The 17544-nt window shown below is 32.7% G+C and overlaps 1 protein-coding gene across 1 annotated transcript in view; it reads left to right on the top strand.

The window, feature by feature from the left end:
- The window catches only part of side-IV (sidestep IV transmembrane protein), a 202029-nt gene that overhangs the window by 175331 nt on the left and 9154 nt on the right, over positions 1-17544 (top strand). The window contains exons 8-16 of the mRNA XM_085189279.1: positions 2986-3189; positions 4633-4784; positions 6462-6603; positions 10390-10520; positions 10970-11129; positions 15438-15594; positions 15742-15881; positions 16356-16492; positions 16733-16898. Of these exons, the coding sequence (XP_085045405.1) occupies positions 2986-3189; positions 4633-4784; positions 6462-6603; positions 10390-10520; positions 10970-11129; positions 15438-15594; positions 15742-15881; positions 16356-16492; positions 16733-16898 (1389 nt within the window). The remainder of the gene's footprint in view (positions 1-2985; positions 3190-4632; positions 4785-6461; positions 6604-10389; positions 10521-10969; positions 11130-15437; positions 15595-15741; positions 15882-16355; positions 16493-16732; positions 16899-17544) is intronic.

Genomic DNA, 17544 nt, shown 5'->3' with positions numbered 1-17544 from the left:
ATTGGATAGTCCATTTATTTTTTAAGCAGCCTATATAAGGCTACGTAACGTTAATCTTTCTCGTTTTTAATTTGGAAATATTATTCTAAAATTATAATTTTAATAAGAAGGTGAAGATTATCTCAAACAAAAACTAACATTAATTTTGACAAAAATTTTAAAAAAACATACAAAGTAGACCTCTTCGAGAGCTTCCTCTTCAAACTCAGTAAAAATCACTTTTAGTCATTTCAGCTTAAGATTTCGTTAAAATTTTTAACTTTGTTAACAAAATTTAGGCGTCAGAAGCAATTAGTGTTTATTATACGTAGGTATCTTATACCTTTTCTGATAATTTACGGGAATGAAGAGTGAAAGTAGATTGAGTTAAAAAGTTTTTTACATACATCTTATTATCTCAGTCGTGGCGTAAGGGAACAAGCGTACGACTGTAAACGTGACAGGTTGTGGATTCGATTTCTGCTTGAAAAAATGAAATATTAATTATTTTTAAGTCCTCGCTCAGTTAATGAGCTCTGCCAGAGCACGGCTTTAAGTTCCACCACTCAATATTAATGCTTCTAGTCTTGATAGGAAAGGAGGGAACGAAAGTGTGTGAAGCACTAGGTTCCCAGATTCCCTTTGCCTATCCTGTTTTGTGTGGGATACGACGTGAAGCTAAATAAATAGATGATAATATTATTATTTTCTATGCGTAATTTTAAAAGGTAATTTTCTCGCTCTAGTAAAAGTCGCCATGTCTCGTAAAGTTTAGTTTGTCAAAATAATAAAAATAATAAAAATAATCCTGTAGAAAAATATAGTTATTCTTTTAAAAATTAAATATTTAAAATGAAAAAAATTCCAACTATTTGTTGGAATAAAATAAGCGAGAAGCATGATATATTAAAAATTGCATCGATTCTATGCATTCATTTTTCATACATGCCGCATTTTAATATTCTCTCGCAGCTTTAGTGCAGTGAAATATTTATATTTCAAGAAATATGTTCTTTATTATCGATATAACAATTTATGTATAAATAATAAGAATTTTCTCTTAGAACCGTGGTTCTATATCTACTGGAGAAAGGATTATATCTAAAACTAGCGACTCTCTCGCGGCTTCGTTCGCTTTAATTAGTCAATTATTCTTTCACTAATCATAATTACTTTGGTGTTGTAATAACATTAAAAATTTTGAATGCTTGATTGGATACATTAATAATAATCCTAACAATAGAAATAATAACAATAATAATGCAATTTCTAAAATAGTAATATGCAATTTCTCCGGGCTAATGGCTAATCAAAATCAGAAAAGAAAATTGAGAACGGAATATCGTGACACTAGGTCTATCCTGCTATGCGCAAGGTTATCGTACCCACAACCATGACACTATAGTAAAATACTGTCTATACTTGTTTGACAATTATTGTCAAAAAAAGTTTCTTTTACGAGGAAGAGGAAATGAAAATATTAAATATATCATTTCGGGGACTTTTGAATTGAACTCACAACCTGTCCTGTGCCTGACTCCTGCGCCACAACGGACCTCATAAATAAAGTTATTTGAAAAACAAAAATAAGTCTAACAATAAAATCCAATTAAATTTAAACAATAAATAACTCAGGTGCCATAACTCGATGTGACAGTCTAACGGTAGGTAATTGTATCGAACATGGCTGGTCAATATAACGACAAATAGATAAAAGATCTTTATCTATCTATTCGAATAGTATCTAGCCATCAACACTGTTTCATACTTAGATGTTGTTATATAGGTATTAAATAGAAATAGATATTCAACGCCATAAGGCATAATGGGATCGTGTGCGTGATGATGCGTGAACCCACTACGGGTTTGATCGCTCAGGAAAATTCTTTATGTATTAAAAAAAATTAAGTTAAGACACTCCATTCCGTACTTTCTGCTCATTTTTCGTTCATTACATGTTGATAGGGAGAACGCAACGTCTTGTCTACCAGAATGTGGAAACGAAAATTAAAAAAACGTTAGAAATGCATGATATTTATATCCCAAAAACTACTTAACTAATTTTGATGAAACTTAGACGGTTTCCTAAGTTAAAATATACCACATTTAAATCAAGATTATCATCTCAATACGATATTTTAGTTTCCGAGACGTTGCATACAAACGTACATTCATTAATAAAACTTAGGACACGTGTTTGGGAGCATAAATAGATCACTCAAATATTATCCAATTAAATACAAACATTTCGAACTGATAACCTTATTTTTTTTTAAATCTGTTGAATATATTATTTCAATATCTACTCCAGTCAAACTTTCGAGCAGTTAAGAGGCACTACAACAAGTTTTCGTTCAAATATTTATGATATACATATACAAAAAATGAAGCGTAAATTTTCACAACGTGTGTGATAACACTTTACTTGAAAAAAGGTCGCGGATTTGATTTTATTGACAGAACCATTCATGTAGTTAAATAAATGTTTTCATAGTAAAGAGTGAAATTTTGAATGTCATCGTGAATAATAAAGATGTGATAATAGTCTTGGCGCAAAACGTGCTAATGTAAGCGCGGCAGGTTGTAAGTTCGATTCCCGCTCAAGGAAATGCAATATTTAATATTTTAATTTCCTCGCTGCGGTAACGAGACAAAGCTAGGTGTTGAGTTCCGCCACTCAACACGCAATACCCCCAGAATTCGGTGAAAAGTTGGGAACGCTAGTGTCTGAATGGGAACGGAGTGTCTTAACACAAAGTTTCCAGTCTGCTCAACCTGTTATATACAGGATTCAGTATAAAGCTAAAAAAATAAGAATAATTGTATGCAGTATAAGGTTCATTGGATATTTAAGCAATTTTAAAAATTCAGATGGGTTCGACTCCTATTAGATGCAATTAATTATTTTCATTACTTCAAAATAGATTATTTTTGGCTCTTCTGCTAAGCGGCTAAGTTGTTATTTAAGTGTTTCGCTTCACTTCTAATATGATTTTTTTTTTCCAGGTATACCAAGACCACGAGTTACGTGGTACCTCGAAAATGTAGTGATAGACGACTCCTATGAAGAAAGAAAAGATGGTTTGACAGTCAATACTTTAACATTTCCCAATGTTGGTAGACAGCATTTAAATGCGAGATTGGTCTGCCAAGCATCGAACACCAACTTGGCCCCACCGGAGACCAAAGTTCTCATTTTGGATATAAATCGTAAGTATTTCGTTAGATTTTATTAAAAATTATTATAAATTTCTGTTAATTATGGACGAAAAACAAACTTGTATTAAACGTTCCTTAACTAAATATACGGTGCAATTTAAAAGTGAAACTACGACAATCACAGATGAAACTACTATCAGTTACATTATAATGATGTAACACAAATAAATGTACTATAACAACTAGCTTATATTGTTATTCAATGACGGACAGCCAACGGACAGGCATTATTGAATTTAGTAAGCTGAAATTTGGCATATAGGTAGGTTGAGGAGTGCTAAGGCCAGTCGTGATGCAAAGGTTCAAACATACGACTGTAAACAGGACAGGTTGTGGGTTCTATTCCTTCTCGAGGAAATAAAATATTCATAAAATATTATGCTGAGGATTTAGTGTATTAGCCCTAGATTCTCAGGCTCCTTCTACTTACTCAGGCTACTTTGGTGCTCGTGTGTGCAGGATACAGCGTGCTGTTAGAGAGTGTACTATATTTTGGTAGGGAAACGTGAAAAATAGGATTATCTATTTTAGTTCATAAAGTCGACGCAACCAAATAAGCAAGCGACTAGTAACTAAGAAAATTGTAATTCCATGTTTCAGTCAATATACGATTTATTATTAGAACTTTTCAAACAATATATTATGTTATTAGACAGAAATAAATTACGATATTTCAGTAAGTTGCTATTTATAAAAGCTCAATGGAGACTTCTTAAGCTCCTTCTTTAAAGGTATTAAAAACGAGACGTACTCTTTCAACACACTTCCAATACATATATTGAAGTAAATATTTCATTCTTTAGAAAGTGAGCAATAAATATGTATTCGTAATTTTATACTACTTTTTAAGCTTCAAGCTGTATCCCGCACATAGCCTGGTAGATAAAGGGAAATTGAGAACCTAGTGTTAAGAATTCTGGTTGAGTTGCAAAACTCAACGCCGCGCTTCGCATCGTTACCAGAGCGAAGGAAAAAGAGAAAATTAAAAATTTAATAATTTTTAATTTTCTCGAGTGGGAATTGAACCTACAACCTGTTACGTTTACCGTCGCACACTTGTGCCGCTGCGCCAGGACTGGCCTCTTACAGTATTCAATACATCTATTCAAGTAAATATTTCATCCTATAGAGAGTGAACTGAACAATAAATATGTATTCGTGATTTCTTTGTATTGTATACTATTCACAAAAGTTTAACGCTGAAATACAAATGTTATTTGCTTCTAGGAAAATATTTGTTCAATACAAGTTTTCTCATATGGTTTTGTCTACGCGAATTCTAAATATAATCTGGTACATTCCAAAATTCATTCATTTTCACATTAAAAAACTTTTAGAAATGATAATTGTGGGTTCGATCCCCAGGTCTATACTTCAGTATTTATTTAGCACAATAAAGCTGTCCCATCTAACATAAGTAAAAATTTGTTCCAGTAAAACCAATAACTGTCAATATCCTAACTAAAGAAAAGCAAGTGTCAGCTGACAAGAGGTACGAGGTCGAATGCAAAACGACAGGCTCGCGTCCCGAAGCGTCCGTCTCCTGGTGGAAGAACAACAGGCAACTCAAGAGGATGGCCAAAAACGTAACGCCTTTTGTTCTCTTCTATCGTACTGTAATTAATAGATTCTTTTATTTTTTTCTTCTGTATAATGGAATGCTTGGTTTGGTTTGATTTGAGGGTTCCTTATTTTGAAGATTATATATATCCATCTAATTTATTTCTTTTTAACGTTAAATTTTTATATAATTGAAATGATAAGATAAATATATGAATTGAAAAAATGAAATAATGATACAGATATAATATGTTGTGGAATTATACATGTTTTTTTTTTCTATAACGGATGGTTGTTTGGGTTCCTAACTGAAAAGATTTTATTTTATTTTAACTAAAAAGATTTAGTTTAAATAAAATAGTGGGTACCATTTAAAATGAAACAAACTTATTTTTTTAAGAAAAACCTATTGTATGTATTCTATAAGTATATACACCAAAGTAATAGTTTCAAAATTGTTCCTAAAAATAATTACATATTTTAAATCTTAATACACAAATATCTTATTAAGAAATGTAGAGAACACTCCGTAGTGCAGCTCGAACTTCACCAGTTTTTTCAAGTATAACAACGATTCAAATTCATTATTGTTAATTTTGCAGGAAGTTCTTTGGTAGGGTTGATAATGGCCGCAACAATATGACAATGAGGAAGGCTTATTGCTTTATTTTTGCTTGTCAACTGTTTTTGTTTCAGTTGAAATATCTGCAGTTTATTTAGGTGTAAACGGTTCTTTTTGGGATGGCTTTTTTATCTTATTTGGTATCTAGTTATAAGAATATTATATCTGTTATAAGGCAAAAGTAATAATTTTTTACCTTTTCCGTTGTATTCCGCACGTAGCATGTTAGATAGAGGGAACCAGAGAACCTAGTGTTAAGATATTCCATTGCTATTGAGATACCTCCACTTTCCGCCGAATTCTTGAGGCATTGTGTGTTGTATAGTAAAACTCAACGTTGCCCATTGCCTCGGTACTAGATCGAAAAAATAAAAATGTAAATATTTCATTCCCCCGAGTAGGAATCGAATCCTCAACCGTCGCGCTTACATTCACATACCTGTATCTCGACGCCACGGCGCGGCGGCCTCTTAATTTTATTAATTAACGAAAAATTATAATAACTTAGAATATGTAATAACAAGGCGTAAGTATTAATTAAATATTAAGTGGACTTGGAAAAAATAATGAGAATTTAATATTGAAGTAAATGTTTTTAGTTTTAAGAGATTTTTTTGTGAAAAAAAATTGGGATCTCCTTTTAATTATTTTCATTAAAGGTCCGTCTACATTAAATTTTATGCTTCATCATATTTTTAATTAAGCTTGCTAATTGTTATTAGTAAGAAGCCAGTTTGGCTAAGTAAGTATATGTGTAGACATTTTTTGTTACTCTCAAGATATGAAGGTATTCAGAGGGAACCTAGTACTGAGGCTTTAATCATAATATATTGTACAGTTCCGACACCATATTTTATTTTACTTACAACATTCTAAAATAGAAGATCATATAGTGACGTACTTCTTCATTTTATAGGTACATAAAAAAAATTTAGAACAAAAAACTTCACAATTAAAGTGGAAAATGTGTCATATTGGGAACATAGTGTCTTAACACTAGGTTCCCTGATTCCCCCCCCCATAACTATATGCGAGGTGCAACGTGAATCTAAAAAAGACTTATTTATATATTTCTAAACAGTTTTCCGAAAACAACGAAACACTCAGCGTGCTGAGCCTCGTGCCCGCGGTGGAAGACGACGGCAAATATTTGACTTGTCGAGCTGAGAACAAGCACATCCCCGACTCCGCTATAGAGGACAAGTGGCGTCTTAATGTACATTGTGAGTATTGGACATGTTTACACATATTTTTAATGTCAATGGATTTTTGTGTAGTCTTATTTTGGGATAAGTTCTCTTACTAGATTTGTTCGAATTTCTTTTTTTGGCTTCACGCTGTATACTGCAGATAGCAGGTTAGGCAGGAGGAACCTGGTTGCCCACTTGCCATCGAATCCTGGGGGCATTGCGTGTTGAGTGACGGAACTCGCCTAGTTCTGATACCAATGCCGCGTTTTGCCTTGGTACCAGAACGAGGAAAATGAACATAGTAAATATTTAATTTTCTCGAGTAGAAATCGAACCTACATATCGTGTGGCGTTTACAGTCGCACGCTTATTATCCATGCGCCACAACTAGCCTCATTGAAAATAAATTATTTGTTAAAAGTGTATTTTTTGATAATTATGCATAATTTTAAAACGGAAACTCTAGGATGAAATATTTCGGAACTAAAAATTTGCATGATATGTAATTAAAAGTTGTGAAAGTGCTCATTTTCTATCAAAATATAGGAGGCTATTTTAAAAATATACTAGAATTTAAACTGTGCATGTCAGTTTAGATTATGTGCATAAATAACCATAATTAGACTCTTAATATTTTGAAGTTGAAGTCAACAATCCAATTTCTATTTCAACTTCTTTAATCTTCTTCAATCTATATTTAATTTCTTTATAAATAGCATAAGAAGGCGTGATATTTTTTTATTATTATAACGATATAGGTAATATTTAACTCGCACTAATCTCCCTCTTTTAAGATTTTTTATTTATTTCTGCGCTGAAATTAAATTTTACTTGACGTAAATTTTATACGTGATTTTATTGAGGTCGTCATAGCGCAATGATACAGCGTTTAACTGTAAACCAAACATGTATGGATTCAATTCCTACTCCCAGAAATTATTTACATTTCTACGCTCAGGCAATAAAACTAAGCGTGGTAATGTTCCAGCCATTCAACACACAACAACTCAAAAACCAAGAGGAACCTAGTACCTTAACACTAAATGCCTAGCCCGCTAAATGCGGGATACAGCGTGAAGCAAAAAATATTAAATATTAAACCATTACTTTATTATTCTTTTTTAAATATTATTACAACACTATTCAGATAATATATAATAATATATTGGTCCACCGTGGGCGTATCGTAAACAACAACACAATTGTCCACGGGAAAGTTGCCTTACGCAGTTAAGTAGCTATAAAGATGTTCCGAATCAATCTACATTCACACCATTTATCATTGTTGACGAAGATAAATAAATCTCTTTAAGTATAGAGGAGGCCGTGATTTAAGATTTATTTTTTTGAATCTAAGTAAGTTTTATTTGTGGATTACTTAACTGTTGAATAGGAATTCAATGCAGGTTTATTATAATAAAAAAATGATACTCTAGGAGTAGTAGGCTGTGGGTTCGATTAACATTCGAGGTAAAGAAATATTTAGTACCTATTTTCATTTTGCACGCTCTGGTAATAAAGTAATGTAGAGCGTTAAGTTCCACCACTCAACAGCCAATATCTCTATTAGGGGGTGTCTTAATACTGGGTTCCAGGGTATTCTCTGCCATAGTTATAGTTGGTGTCAGTGCCACCCGAGACAAATATAGTATTACTAGCGGACGCACGCAGCTACGCTTGCTTATTTAGGGGTGAATTCTAATAAACCACGAAACATATGTTCAATGAAATATTTTTAAGAGTCTACTTTAGGGTTAAAATTTTTCAAAATCCCTTCTTAGTGGAAGTCCAGATTACGAAAGTAAACATTGTCCAAATTTCACGTTTCTACCATCAGCGGTTACGTCTGTGCGCGCGTCTTACCTCAGTCAGTGAGGACAAGTCCTTTTATATATATAGACTAGCGGCCCACTCGCGGTTTCACCCGCGTAAACTATGTTATTATTAATTTCTGTCTCCATGGCTACGTCCTAGTGACATCCATGCAAAATTTGAGACTCCTAGCATTTGTAGTAAAGAAGTTTCATACAAACTTTCAACACCAAAAACAACCCCTTAGAAGTCGAATATTGCAAATTCCCGTCTTAGAGAGTACCTACGTCCTGTAAGTAACTCCTATGCAAAATTTGAGATTCCTAGCACTTGTAGTTTCTGAGATTTCGTGATGAGTGAAGTGAGTGACCTGTGGATTTTATATATATAGAAGACTAGTGGACCCGGACGCGGCTACGCCTGCTTCAACTATAAGAATATTTATTAAATATATTCATGAAATTATTTTCAATTCTCAAAAGAATTAGTAAGAAAATATAAGCTCAAATAATCAAAAAGAATAATAAGTAGATACACATTATTAGAAAAAATTATCTGAGTTATTGAAATGAACTAACAAAAGGATTAAAAGTAACTAAAGGATAGGTATTCTTAATATTAGAAAAAGTACCTAAAGTTTTCCGTACGTGCGTACATAGATATCGACTCTACGAAATAACTAAACATTTCTCTCTATTAAGTAGGATAATTTTAGCGGGCAATATCAAATAAAATAAGAAGAGAATCAAAGTGTATTTTAAATTAATTATAAACAACAAATAAAGTTCGAAAATGTATGAAAATTTATAAAACCGTCAACGTCATCTGCCCGTTCGCGTCGGTCATACTGTGCCGCCCGCTAGGTGGCTAGGTCATTTGGAATCAGTGACATCTCCTTAATTATTTATTAGTATGTTATACAGTAAACTATAATTTCTATCTAGAAAAAATGCTAAAAGTGACTATTATATTTATTTTCATAAGGATGAATATCAAAACGTCGCGGTAGCGGTCGCGTAGCAACGACGGTTGTTATTAACATGGCAGAATAAATTGCATGTCAAATTAGAATGTACTTTAAAATATATTAGTATATATGTGTAATGTAATGTTATATAGCCTATAGCACTTCTGAAGAATGCAGCTTTCATACAAAACAAAAACAATGAAAATCGGACCAGTAGATCCAGAGATCTTAGCGTTCAAACAAACAAACAAACTCTTCCGCTTTATTATATTAGTAGAGATATAGATTAATGCTTAATATTCTAAATACACAAAACAAAATGGATAAAAAATATATAAAAGAAATACCAATGTTGATAAGGAGTTTTGCACTCCAATGGATTCTTAATAGTAAAATAGCTAATTTCAACTTTCTCTCGCTTAAAAAAATAAATTGGTTTCCTAAAAAAATCCTGAAAGAACGAAAAGCCAGAATTGCAAACAAAACATTTCATAATATTATTTTTATTTGACAAAATGAATAAGAATACTAATTTACATCTCCATTAAAAGAAAAATAAAAGTTTGGAACGTCGGACGTTGAAATCGTCGTGACATCTTAAAAAATCGTGAAAATTTTCAAGAGGCTCGAGGAGGTTGGGAGAGAGGATTTTAATAAATCTTAAAAAATGACACGTAGGTTAAGAGGGCGGAGTTAAAACCACTCTTAGCGCTAACTTTGAATTAAATATACATTCATAATATTAAATGAAACTACTTTAGGGAAAATTTCATGGTAGATTTTTGGGTAATTTCGTATTTTTAACCTGTGTGCAGTATTTTATATTTCGATTGATGGATTTAATGGTTCGATCCGTAAATGTGACGGTTGTGGGTTCGATTCCCACTCGATGAAAGGATTTTTTTTCATTTACATTCGCTCTTTTAACAAGACAAAATGTACGGTTAAGCTCAGCCACACAATATGTTTACTTACTTGAAAATCCGAAGAAAAATTTGGGGCTTAAAAATTTCTTTTATAAAATGTACAATTTTTTCCAGATGTACCGATAGTCGATTTGAAAATGGGATCGAACTTGAATCCAGATGAAATAAAAGAAGGTGACGACGTCTATTTCGAATGTACTGTGAAAGCTAATCCGAAAACTCATAGGCTTGTTTGGTTTCATGATGTGAGTATTTATACTTATAACATATATATAATACCTATGTATGTATATTGAAGCCAGTTGTAGCCTAGGGGTATAAGTGTGTGTACATGGCTGGATATGGGTTCGATCCCCACTTGAGGGGACAAGATATTTAATATTTTCATATCTTCGCTCTGGTGTTGTGGCAAAGCGCCTCGTTAAGTTCCACTACTCAATACACAGAATTTCGTGGAAAATGGAAAACAGAGCGTGTTAACACTAGATTCTCATTTACAATTTAATGTGTATTTTAAACCTTAACTGGTATCGCGAGGGCCGGGTTAAGGGTTGATATCATTCTAGTTAACTGGCATGGATGTGAATTAGAATCTTTATCTGTCACTGGATTTTGACGGAATTTTATTAGAAATTCGGGCATTTTTCGATTAACAATAACTTGACTTTTTTTTCCTCTATTGAAATTCTTTCAGAACACAGAAATATTCCACAACGAAGCGGCAGGAGTGATACTAAGTGCGCAAAGCTTAGTTCTACAAAGTGTGACGCGAGCAGCGGCGGGCGACTATACATGTATGGCGGCTAATAGTGAAGGCAAGGGGACGAGCAACCCGGTGTCCTTATTAGTTAGATGTAAGTATTTTTTTATAAATGAGGAACCGAAGTGTCTTAATAGGAACGGAGTGTCATAACATTAGGTTCTCAGGTTATCTCTAGTCACCCTGCTATGAGCGGGATACAGCGTGAAGCTTAAAAAAGTATTTTATATGATTGTGTATTTTACTAGATATCACTTACGACTTAGCCCGATTGGAGAAAAGGAGATATTAGTAGATCTGTTTTTTTATTAGCATAGTGTAGCTTCACTTCACGTGCACAAATACATCCTCTTCCTCCTTTAAAAAAAAAATAATAACAAACGACAGTGATTTAAATTCATCTTAGCTTAAAACAATAAACTACAAGAGAATTTGATAGTCAACGAAACAAAAGAGAATATATAACCTTTCAAGTTTTCTTTTGAGGCACCTCCAAGAAACGTTCCATTATACGTAACTAGATTCATTACTCTATGTTTTCCAAAGAACTTGGATCAAAGCGCAGTTGTTTATATATGCATTTTATTTTAAATTATTCATTCAATTTTAAATTATTCATTTTTTATAAATATGCATTTTATTTTAAATAATTCATTCACTTTCCGTTCAATTCGTAACTCAACGCCGCAATTTGTCATGTTACCAAATCATATAGGAAAAAATCGAACTCGCAACCGTTGCATTTAATTTTAATTACTTGTTAATGTTTCCTTAATTAACATATCAACCATTCAACATAATGTACAAGTAATACGTTAATACATCTGCGGTTGTTATAATATAGAAACATACATATATACTAAAATATAATATAGAGGCCGTGGTTCGTGACTTTAATATACGACGGTTGCGGGTTCAATTCCCACTCGGGAGAATGAATAATTTATTAATCTGTTACCAAGACCCCACCATTCAACACGCTTTGCATGCCTTGAAAAATGCGACTGAAAATGGGGAACGTAGTGCCTTAATAATAGGTTCCCTTTACCTACCCTACTATTTGCGGGATATTGAAAAAAAAATACTAAAATATATTATATTTATTTGCAAATCGTTTCATTCACAATGAGAGAAAATTACGAAAATGAATTATCGCAGTAAACAGCACGAGATAGGCGTTTGTACTGCGGTCGGTGTGTAGTGCGACTAATGTATGTTAACATGTCGGTTGAAAGGATCATTTTATTGAATGCACATATTCATTTATAAAATGACGACTATGCAGTTTCTGCAGAGAGAGTTTTAAAGAAAAAATCTCTCTTTTCTCCACATTTTAATTTTTGGGGCGTATACGGCACCCTTAACCTAGTAAACCTAATAATATGCCTTATCAAAGCCTTGTCAAAAAATATTAAACTTAATTTTTGTTATGTACTCATGTATCGATTTTAGTATAATTATAATCGATACATGTTTAATTTGGCAATCTGGGCAAAATGAAAAAAAAAATGTTACTATTTAGTATTTGCACATTGAGGGATAAAGCTAAAAAATATAATAAATAAGCAGAGTTTAAATTCAATCTAAGATTATTTAGAATACCGACACGACACAAAACTTGCTATTGGGAGAGAAACATTAAAATTATTCGCACACTGAACTTCTTTAAAAATTTCCTCCAGTTTGAAAGATGTTCAACTTTTAAAAACGCTTTCCGCTTCTTTAGTAGATAAAAGTGCTGTTTCAAAACTTTTGTAGTTTTCTATATAATTTGTCCAGGCGTTTCGTTTTGTTTGTTTTTTAAAGTGTGTAGAGAAGCGATATTGCTTTATAATAGGCGAACTTTAACGCATTACCTATAGTGTTTAGTGAAGTAAAGAGGATTAATAAATAAATTTTTAACAAAAAGAAAAACCAACTTCTAACAACGAACTGAAAAGTGAAAAATAATTTTACAAAGATTTTATAATTTTAAAGTCGGTGTCAAACTAATGCAACAACCTTACTGAATTAGTACTACCTGCAGATGCTAACTGCCAAATTTCATAATTATAGGTCAACCAGGAGTACCATTTTAATTTTGATTCCCTTTATATACAAATAAAAAGCCATATGTTTTTTAAGTAAATATAGAAATACGATTTTTTTAGGAAATCAAGGGACCGTAGATCTAAGTATATGGTTTGAATTTCAATTCGATATCTCCAAGCGTTCTTGAGATAATTCTTGATAAACAGACGGACGGATAACAAAGATATCTTATAAGGGTTCCTTTTTTCTTTAAATTATACGGAACCCTAAGTTTTTAACTCAAAAAAAACTCAAGCTCTTTAAGAAACCCCAATATTAATAGAATAATATGTATAGCATTTGTATAAGACCACTTACTACGTAGAACTGGTCATTGCACTCAGACCAAGTTATATAACATAGCACTACCGGCTTTTATCCCATACGAAGGTTGTAAAATTTTACAAGGCGCTGTTAGAACGTAAAACGGTTATGGCGAAATATTTTGACCGAGACCGTCTTTTCAAAAGGTAGCCTTATTCAAATATCTTTTGTGTTTTAAATCTGTTTTAAATATATTAATAATAATTTTTGAAAAGAATATATAAAAGTATATTTTTGAGGCATAACGCGGCGTTGAATTCTGCTACTTGCCATGCAATGCCTGCAGAATTAGGCGGAAAGTGGGAAACGGAAGGATTTTAATGGAAACGGAGTGTCTTCTTAACACTAGGTTCCCATTTTCCAAAATTCTCTCTGCAGGATTATGGCATCAAGCTAGAAAAAATTGTTAGGCTATTTTTTTAAGCTTTTTGTGCATGAAAAAAAATTACTAATATGCATTTACACTCTATCTCTTCGGCTGAAGAATATACCAGAAGCCCATCAAAAATAATAGAATCCGCAACTATCATTAACTAAAGATTTAATAGAGTAATTTAGTTTATTGTGTCCATTTTTATTACTTTCCAAAATTTTCAATTTAGTTTAATTTAAAAAAAGCGTCACCCCACACTGTTATTACACGAAACCAGAGGCCAAAACAACAGTTTTATTAGATCCATGATTGTGATCGGGTTGTATGAATTGTAATAGAATTTTTGTTATTCATTCCAGCTGTTGTTGGAAGTTGGACTAATTGGATTAGGTCAGTTTATTTTTCTGATCAAACCTTTTCATTTGTTTCTTTCGAGTTTTCGAAAGGTTTTTATAAAATATCCCAAATTGAAGAAGATGACGTTTTTACTTTCAAGAGTTATTATATAAGAATGTCAGTACATTTTATCATTTAAATAAATATTGTCATCTTATAATTATTAATTTTAACGATATCTTTATTGAAATTGAAGAAAATTAAAATATTTTTACTTTCAAGAGTATTTAAATTACTGATTTTCACAATTCATAAAATTCATTTAAGTGGCTGATGGTACGTTTTGCATACTACTATTGCAAATGTTTTCTATGAAAATCTTATATTTCAAATATATATATGCACATACCATATACTGTTGTTATCTAACCTGACTGGATTAACAAGATGTGGGGTCCCATACATATAGGCAGCGTGGATAATAGACATAACAGAGATCTATTACTGAATTCTCAATGTATCTTGCTCAAAATGAAAGGAAATAATCAATACATATTCTTTTTTTCGTTAGTAAAATAGAAAAAAGTAAAATACAATGAGGCAAAGTTTCTATACACTTCACATTCTAAGAATAAATATTATTTTTCTATAAAATCAAAGAAAATAGAAAAATCTGCATATAGTATACGGAATTCGAACCCCCACTCATCATCGTTAAGTCTCCAATGACATCAGATATCACTATACCATCTATATAATCATCTAAATTCTCTTCAAAATAAATAAATCCCCTATTACACGAGCAGCCCAGCTACGACGCCAACATAAATTAGGCGCACGACACACCGACCGCAGTACAAACGCCTATCTGGTGCTGTTTGCTGCGATATTTCATTTCGGTAATTTGCCCTCATTGATGACATCTATTATAGCCTATTATAGCCTTATATACTGGAGATTATAGTAATGTTGGTAATTACATTATTTAGATTAAAATGCCCCAGGGAACCTTTAAGTGTATATGAGATGGTCGTAGGTTCGATTTCTGTTCAAGGAAATGAGGATATTTAAAATTATTTACACATGCGGCGTTGAGTTCCGCCAATCAAGATTCATTATCTTGAAAATTTGGCGGATAGTGGATTACACATAACCTTAAAAATAATTTTCTACTATCTAACCTAATAAGCGGGAAAAACATAAAGCTGATATTGGTAAGGCAAAGCGCAAAATATTGTTAAATATATAATTTATTTGAAAATATAATTTATTCTCTATATCATATCTCTTTTATCCTAGATGCTCCTGTGTGTGCGGAGCGAAAAGACAACGAGCTCTTCGGAGCACTGAAGCATGAAACCGTCTCACTACATTGCTCTGTTGACGCTAACCCTGCACTGGTGTCCTTTCATTGGACCTTCAATAATTCTGGGGAACAAACTGAAATACCTCCAAGGTAACGTGAATATTTAGACAATAGTAACTGTAAACACGACGATTGTGAGTTTGATTTCCATTCGAAAATGAATTATTTCCATGCCTGCGGTTGCCTGCGATATGCGAGATACAGCGTGAAGGAAACTAACTTTTTTATTTCACGCAGATTATACAGCAGCCACGGCCACACATCGACCCTCAACTACACACCGACGACCGACATGGAGTACGGCACGCTCGCGTGCTACGGTGAGAACGCGGTCGGACAGCAGAAGGTGCCTTGTCTATTCCAGCTGGTAGCTGCAGGTGAGGGGAAGCTACTGAATTATGTGATTTGGCTTAATTTTGATATAATATTTTATTTGTTGAGGATATTTTTTTCTTAGAATAAATTGTTAACAAAAATTATTTGAATTTGAATTAAGTAAATGATCAAATTGTAAAAGTATATTTTATTTTGATAGCGGATTATTATGAACTTCTTGTCTATCTGTTTGTTCACCAATATCTTCGATACTGTTATTAAAGTATATTATTACTTTTTTAGTTATTAAACCTGGGCAGGAGATAAGCTATAGATTATTTTGAAAACTGGTACACTTCATATAGTTTTATACAAAAACAGTAGCAATCAAACTATAAAAAATATAATGTAATAAGTTTTTCTCGACGATAAAAAAATAAATAATTCATGAAATTAGAATATTGAGAAAGTATAATCTCTAGAAGAAGGCAACTAGTCATTTATAATTCTTACTATATAATCTAATGTCTGTTTAGGTCGTCCATTTCATCTCCAAAACTGTACAGTAGCGAACCAAAGCCTCGACTCGCTGTATGTGGAGTGCGTCGAGAACTTCGACGGTGGCTTACCGCAGACTTTCCTCATGGAATTACTTGAGCTACCTTCATTGATTGTAAGTTTTTATACCTGTTTTTAACATTTTGTAATGTAGTAATTTTGTTTTTCGAGATCAGTCGTGGCATAGGAACTCAAATGTGTGACTGTAAATGCGACAGGTAATGGGTTTTATTCCCACTTGAAAAAAAATATATATTTTCATTTTTTCTCGCTCTGGTGTCGAGAAAAAGTGTGGTGTTATACTCTACCTTATGGGGGATAAAGCTATATTTTTAATACATGCTAACATCCACAGGTCCGTTACAATGTTTCAACCAACCGAACTCCTCCATACTTTGAAATCCGCGGCCTGCCACCAGGTGTTAGCTACAGGATAGACTTATACGCGGTGAACGCGAAAGGCAGGAGCGACGTGTCTACTATAGAAACCGTCACATTGAAGGGACAAGCGAAATATACTGGTGAGTTTAATTTATCTATCTATCTTTATATTATCTTTTTTTTCAGTTCCACGCAGTATCCCGCATGTACCAGGGTAAACATAAGGGGCTTAGTGTTGAGACACTCCACTCCCCTTTTCTGCTGAATTCTGGAGGAATTGTGTCACGAGTATGTCACTGAGCCACAGCTGGCCTCTATTCTAAATATGTTATTTGTTAGTAAATTCTTATGGTGGATTCGAATCCACTACTTTAGCGATGTATGATACACCGCTACAGTCTATTTTTACAACTCATATAGCGGAAAATATGTCGATCTACATTTTAATATTTTTTCATAACGCTGGTACTGTTTTTATTATTCATATGTTTTTAGTATCTTATATATTTTTATATACCATTACGTATTATGAGTCATATTATATTGGTCTTATCATATTTTTACATATTAAGAAATTTATACATATAACTTCACCCGCAACTCTGACAATCACCATTCCCGAAATTTCAAGAAATCCTATTATTTTAAGATTTATTTTCATTGGCCGTTAACGCAGCCATTATTAGCAACGAAAAATCCCCAAATATGAGTTATCGACTATTAAAAGAAGGTTTTGACAGAATTCTTTCAATAGTAAGACGCCAGTCGTAGCGTAGGGGTAGAAAA

The sequence above is a fragment of the Heliconius melpomene genome, chromosome 8 (assembly GCF_056956725.1).
Source record: "Heliconius melpomene rosina isolate 202511_hmr_F chromosome 8, ASM5695672v1, whole genome shotgun sequence".
Lineage (NCBI taxonomy): Eukaryota > Metazoa > Arthropoda > Insecta > Lepidoptera > Nymphalidae > Heliconius > Heliconius melpomene.
Note: the sequence above shows the minus strand (reverse complement) of the source record. Positions and strands in the feature narration are given on the sequence as shown.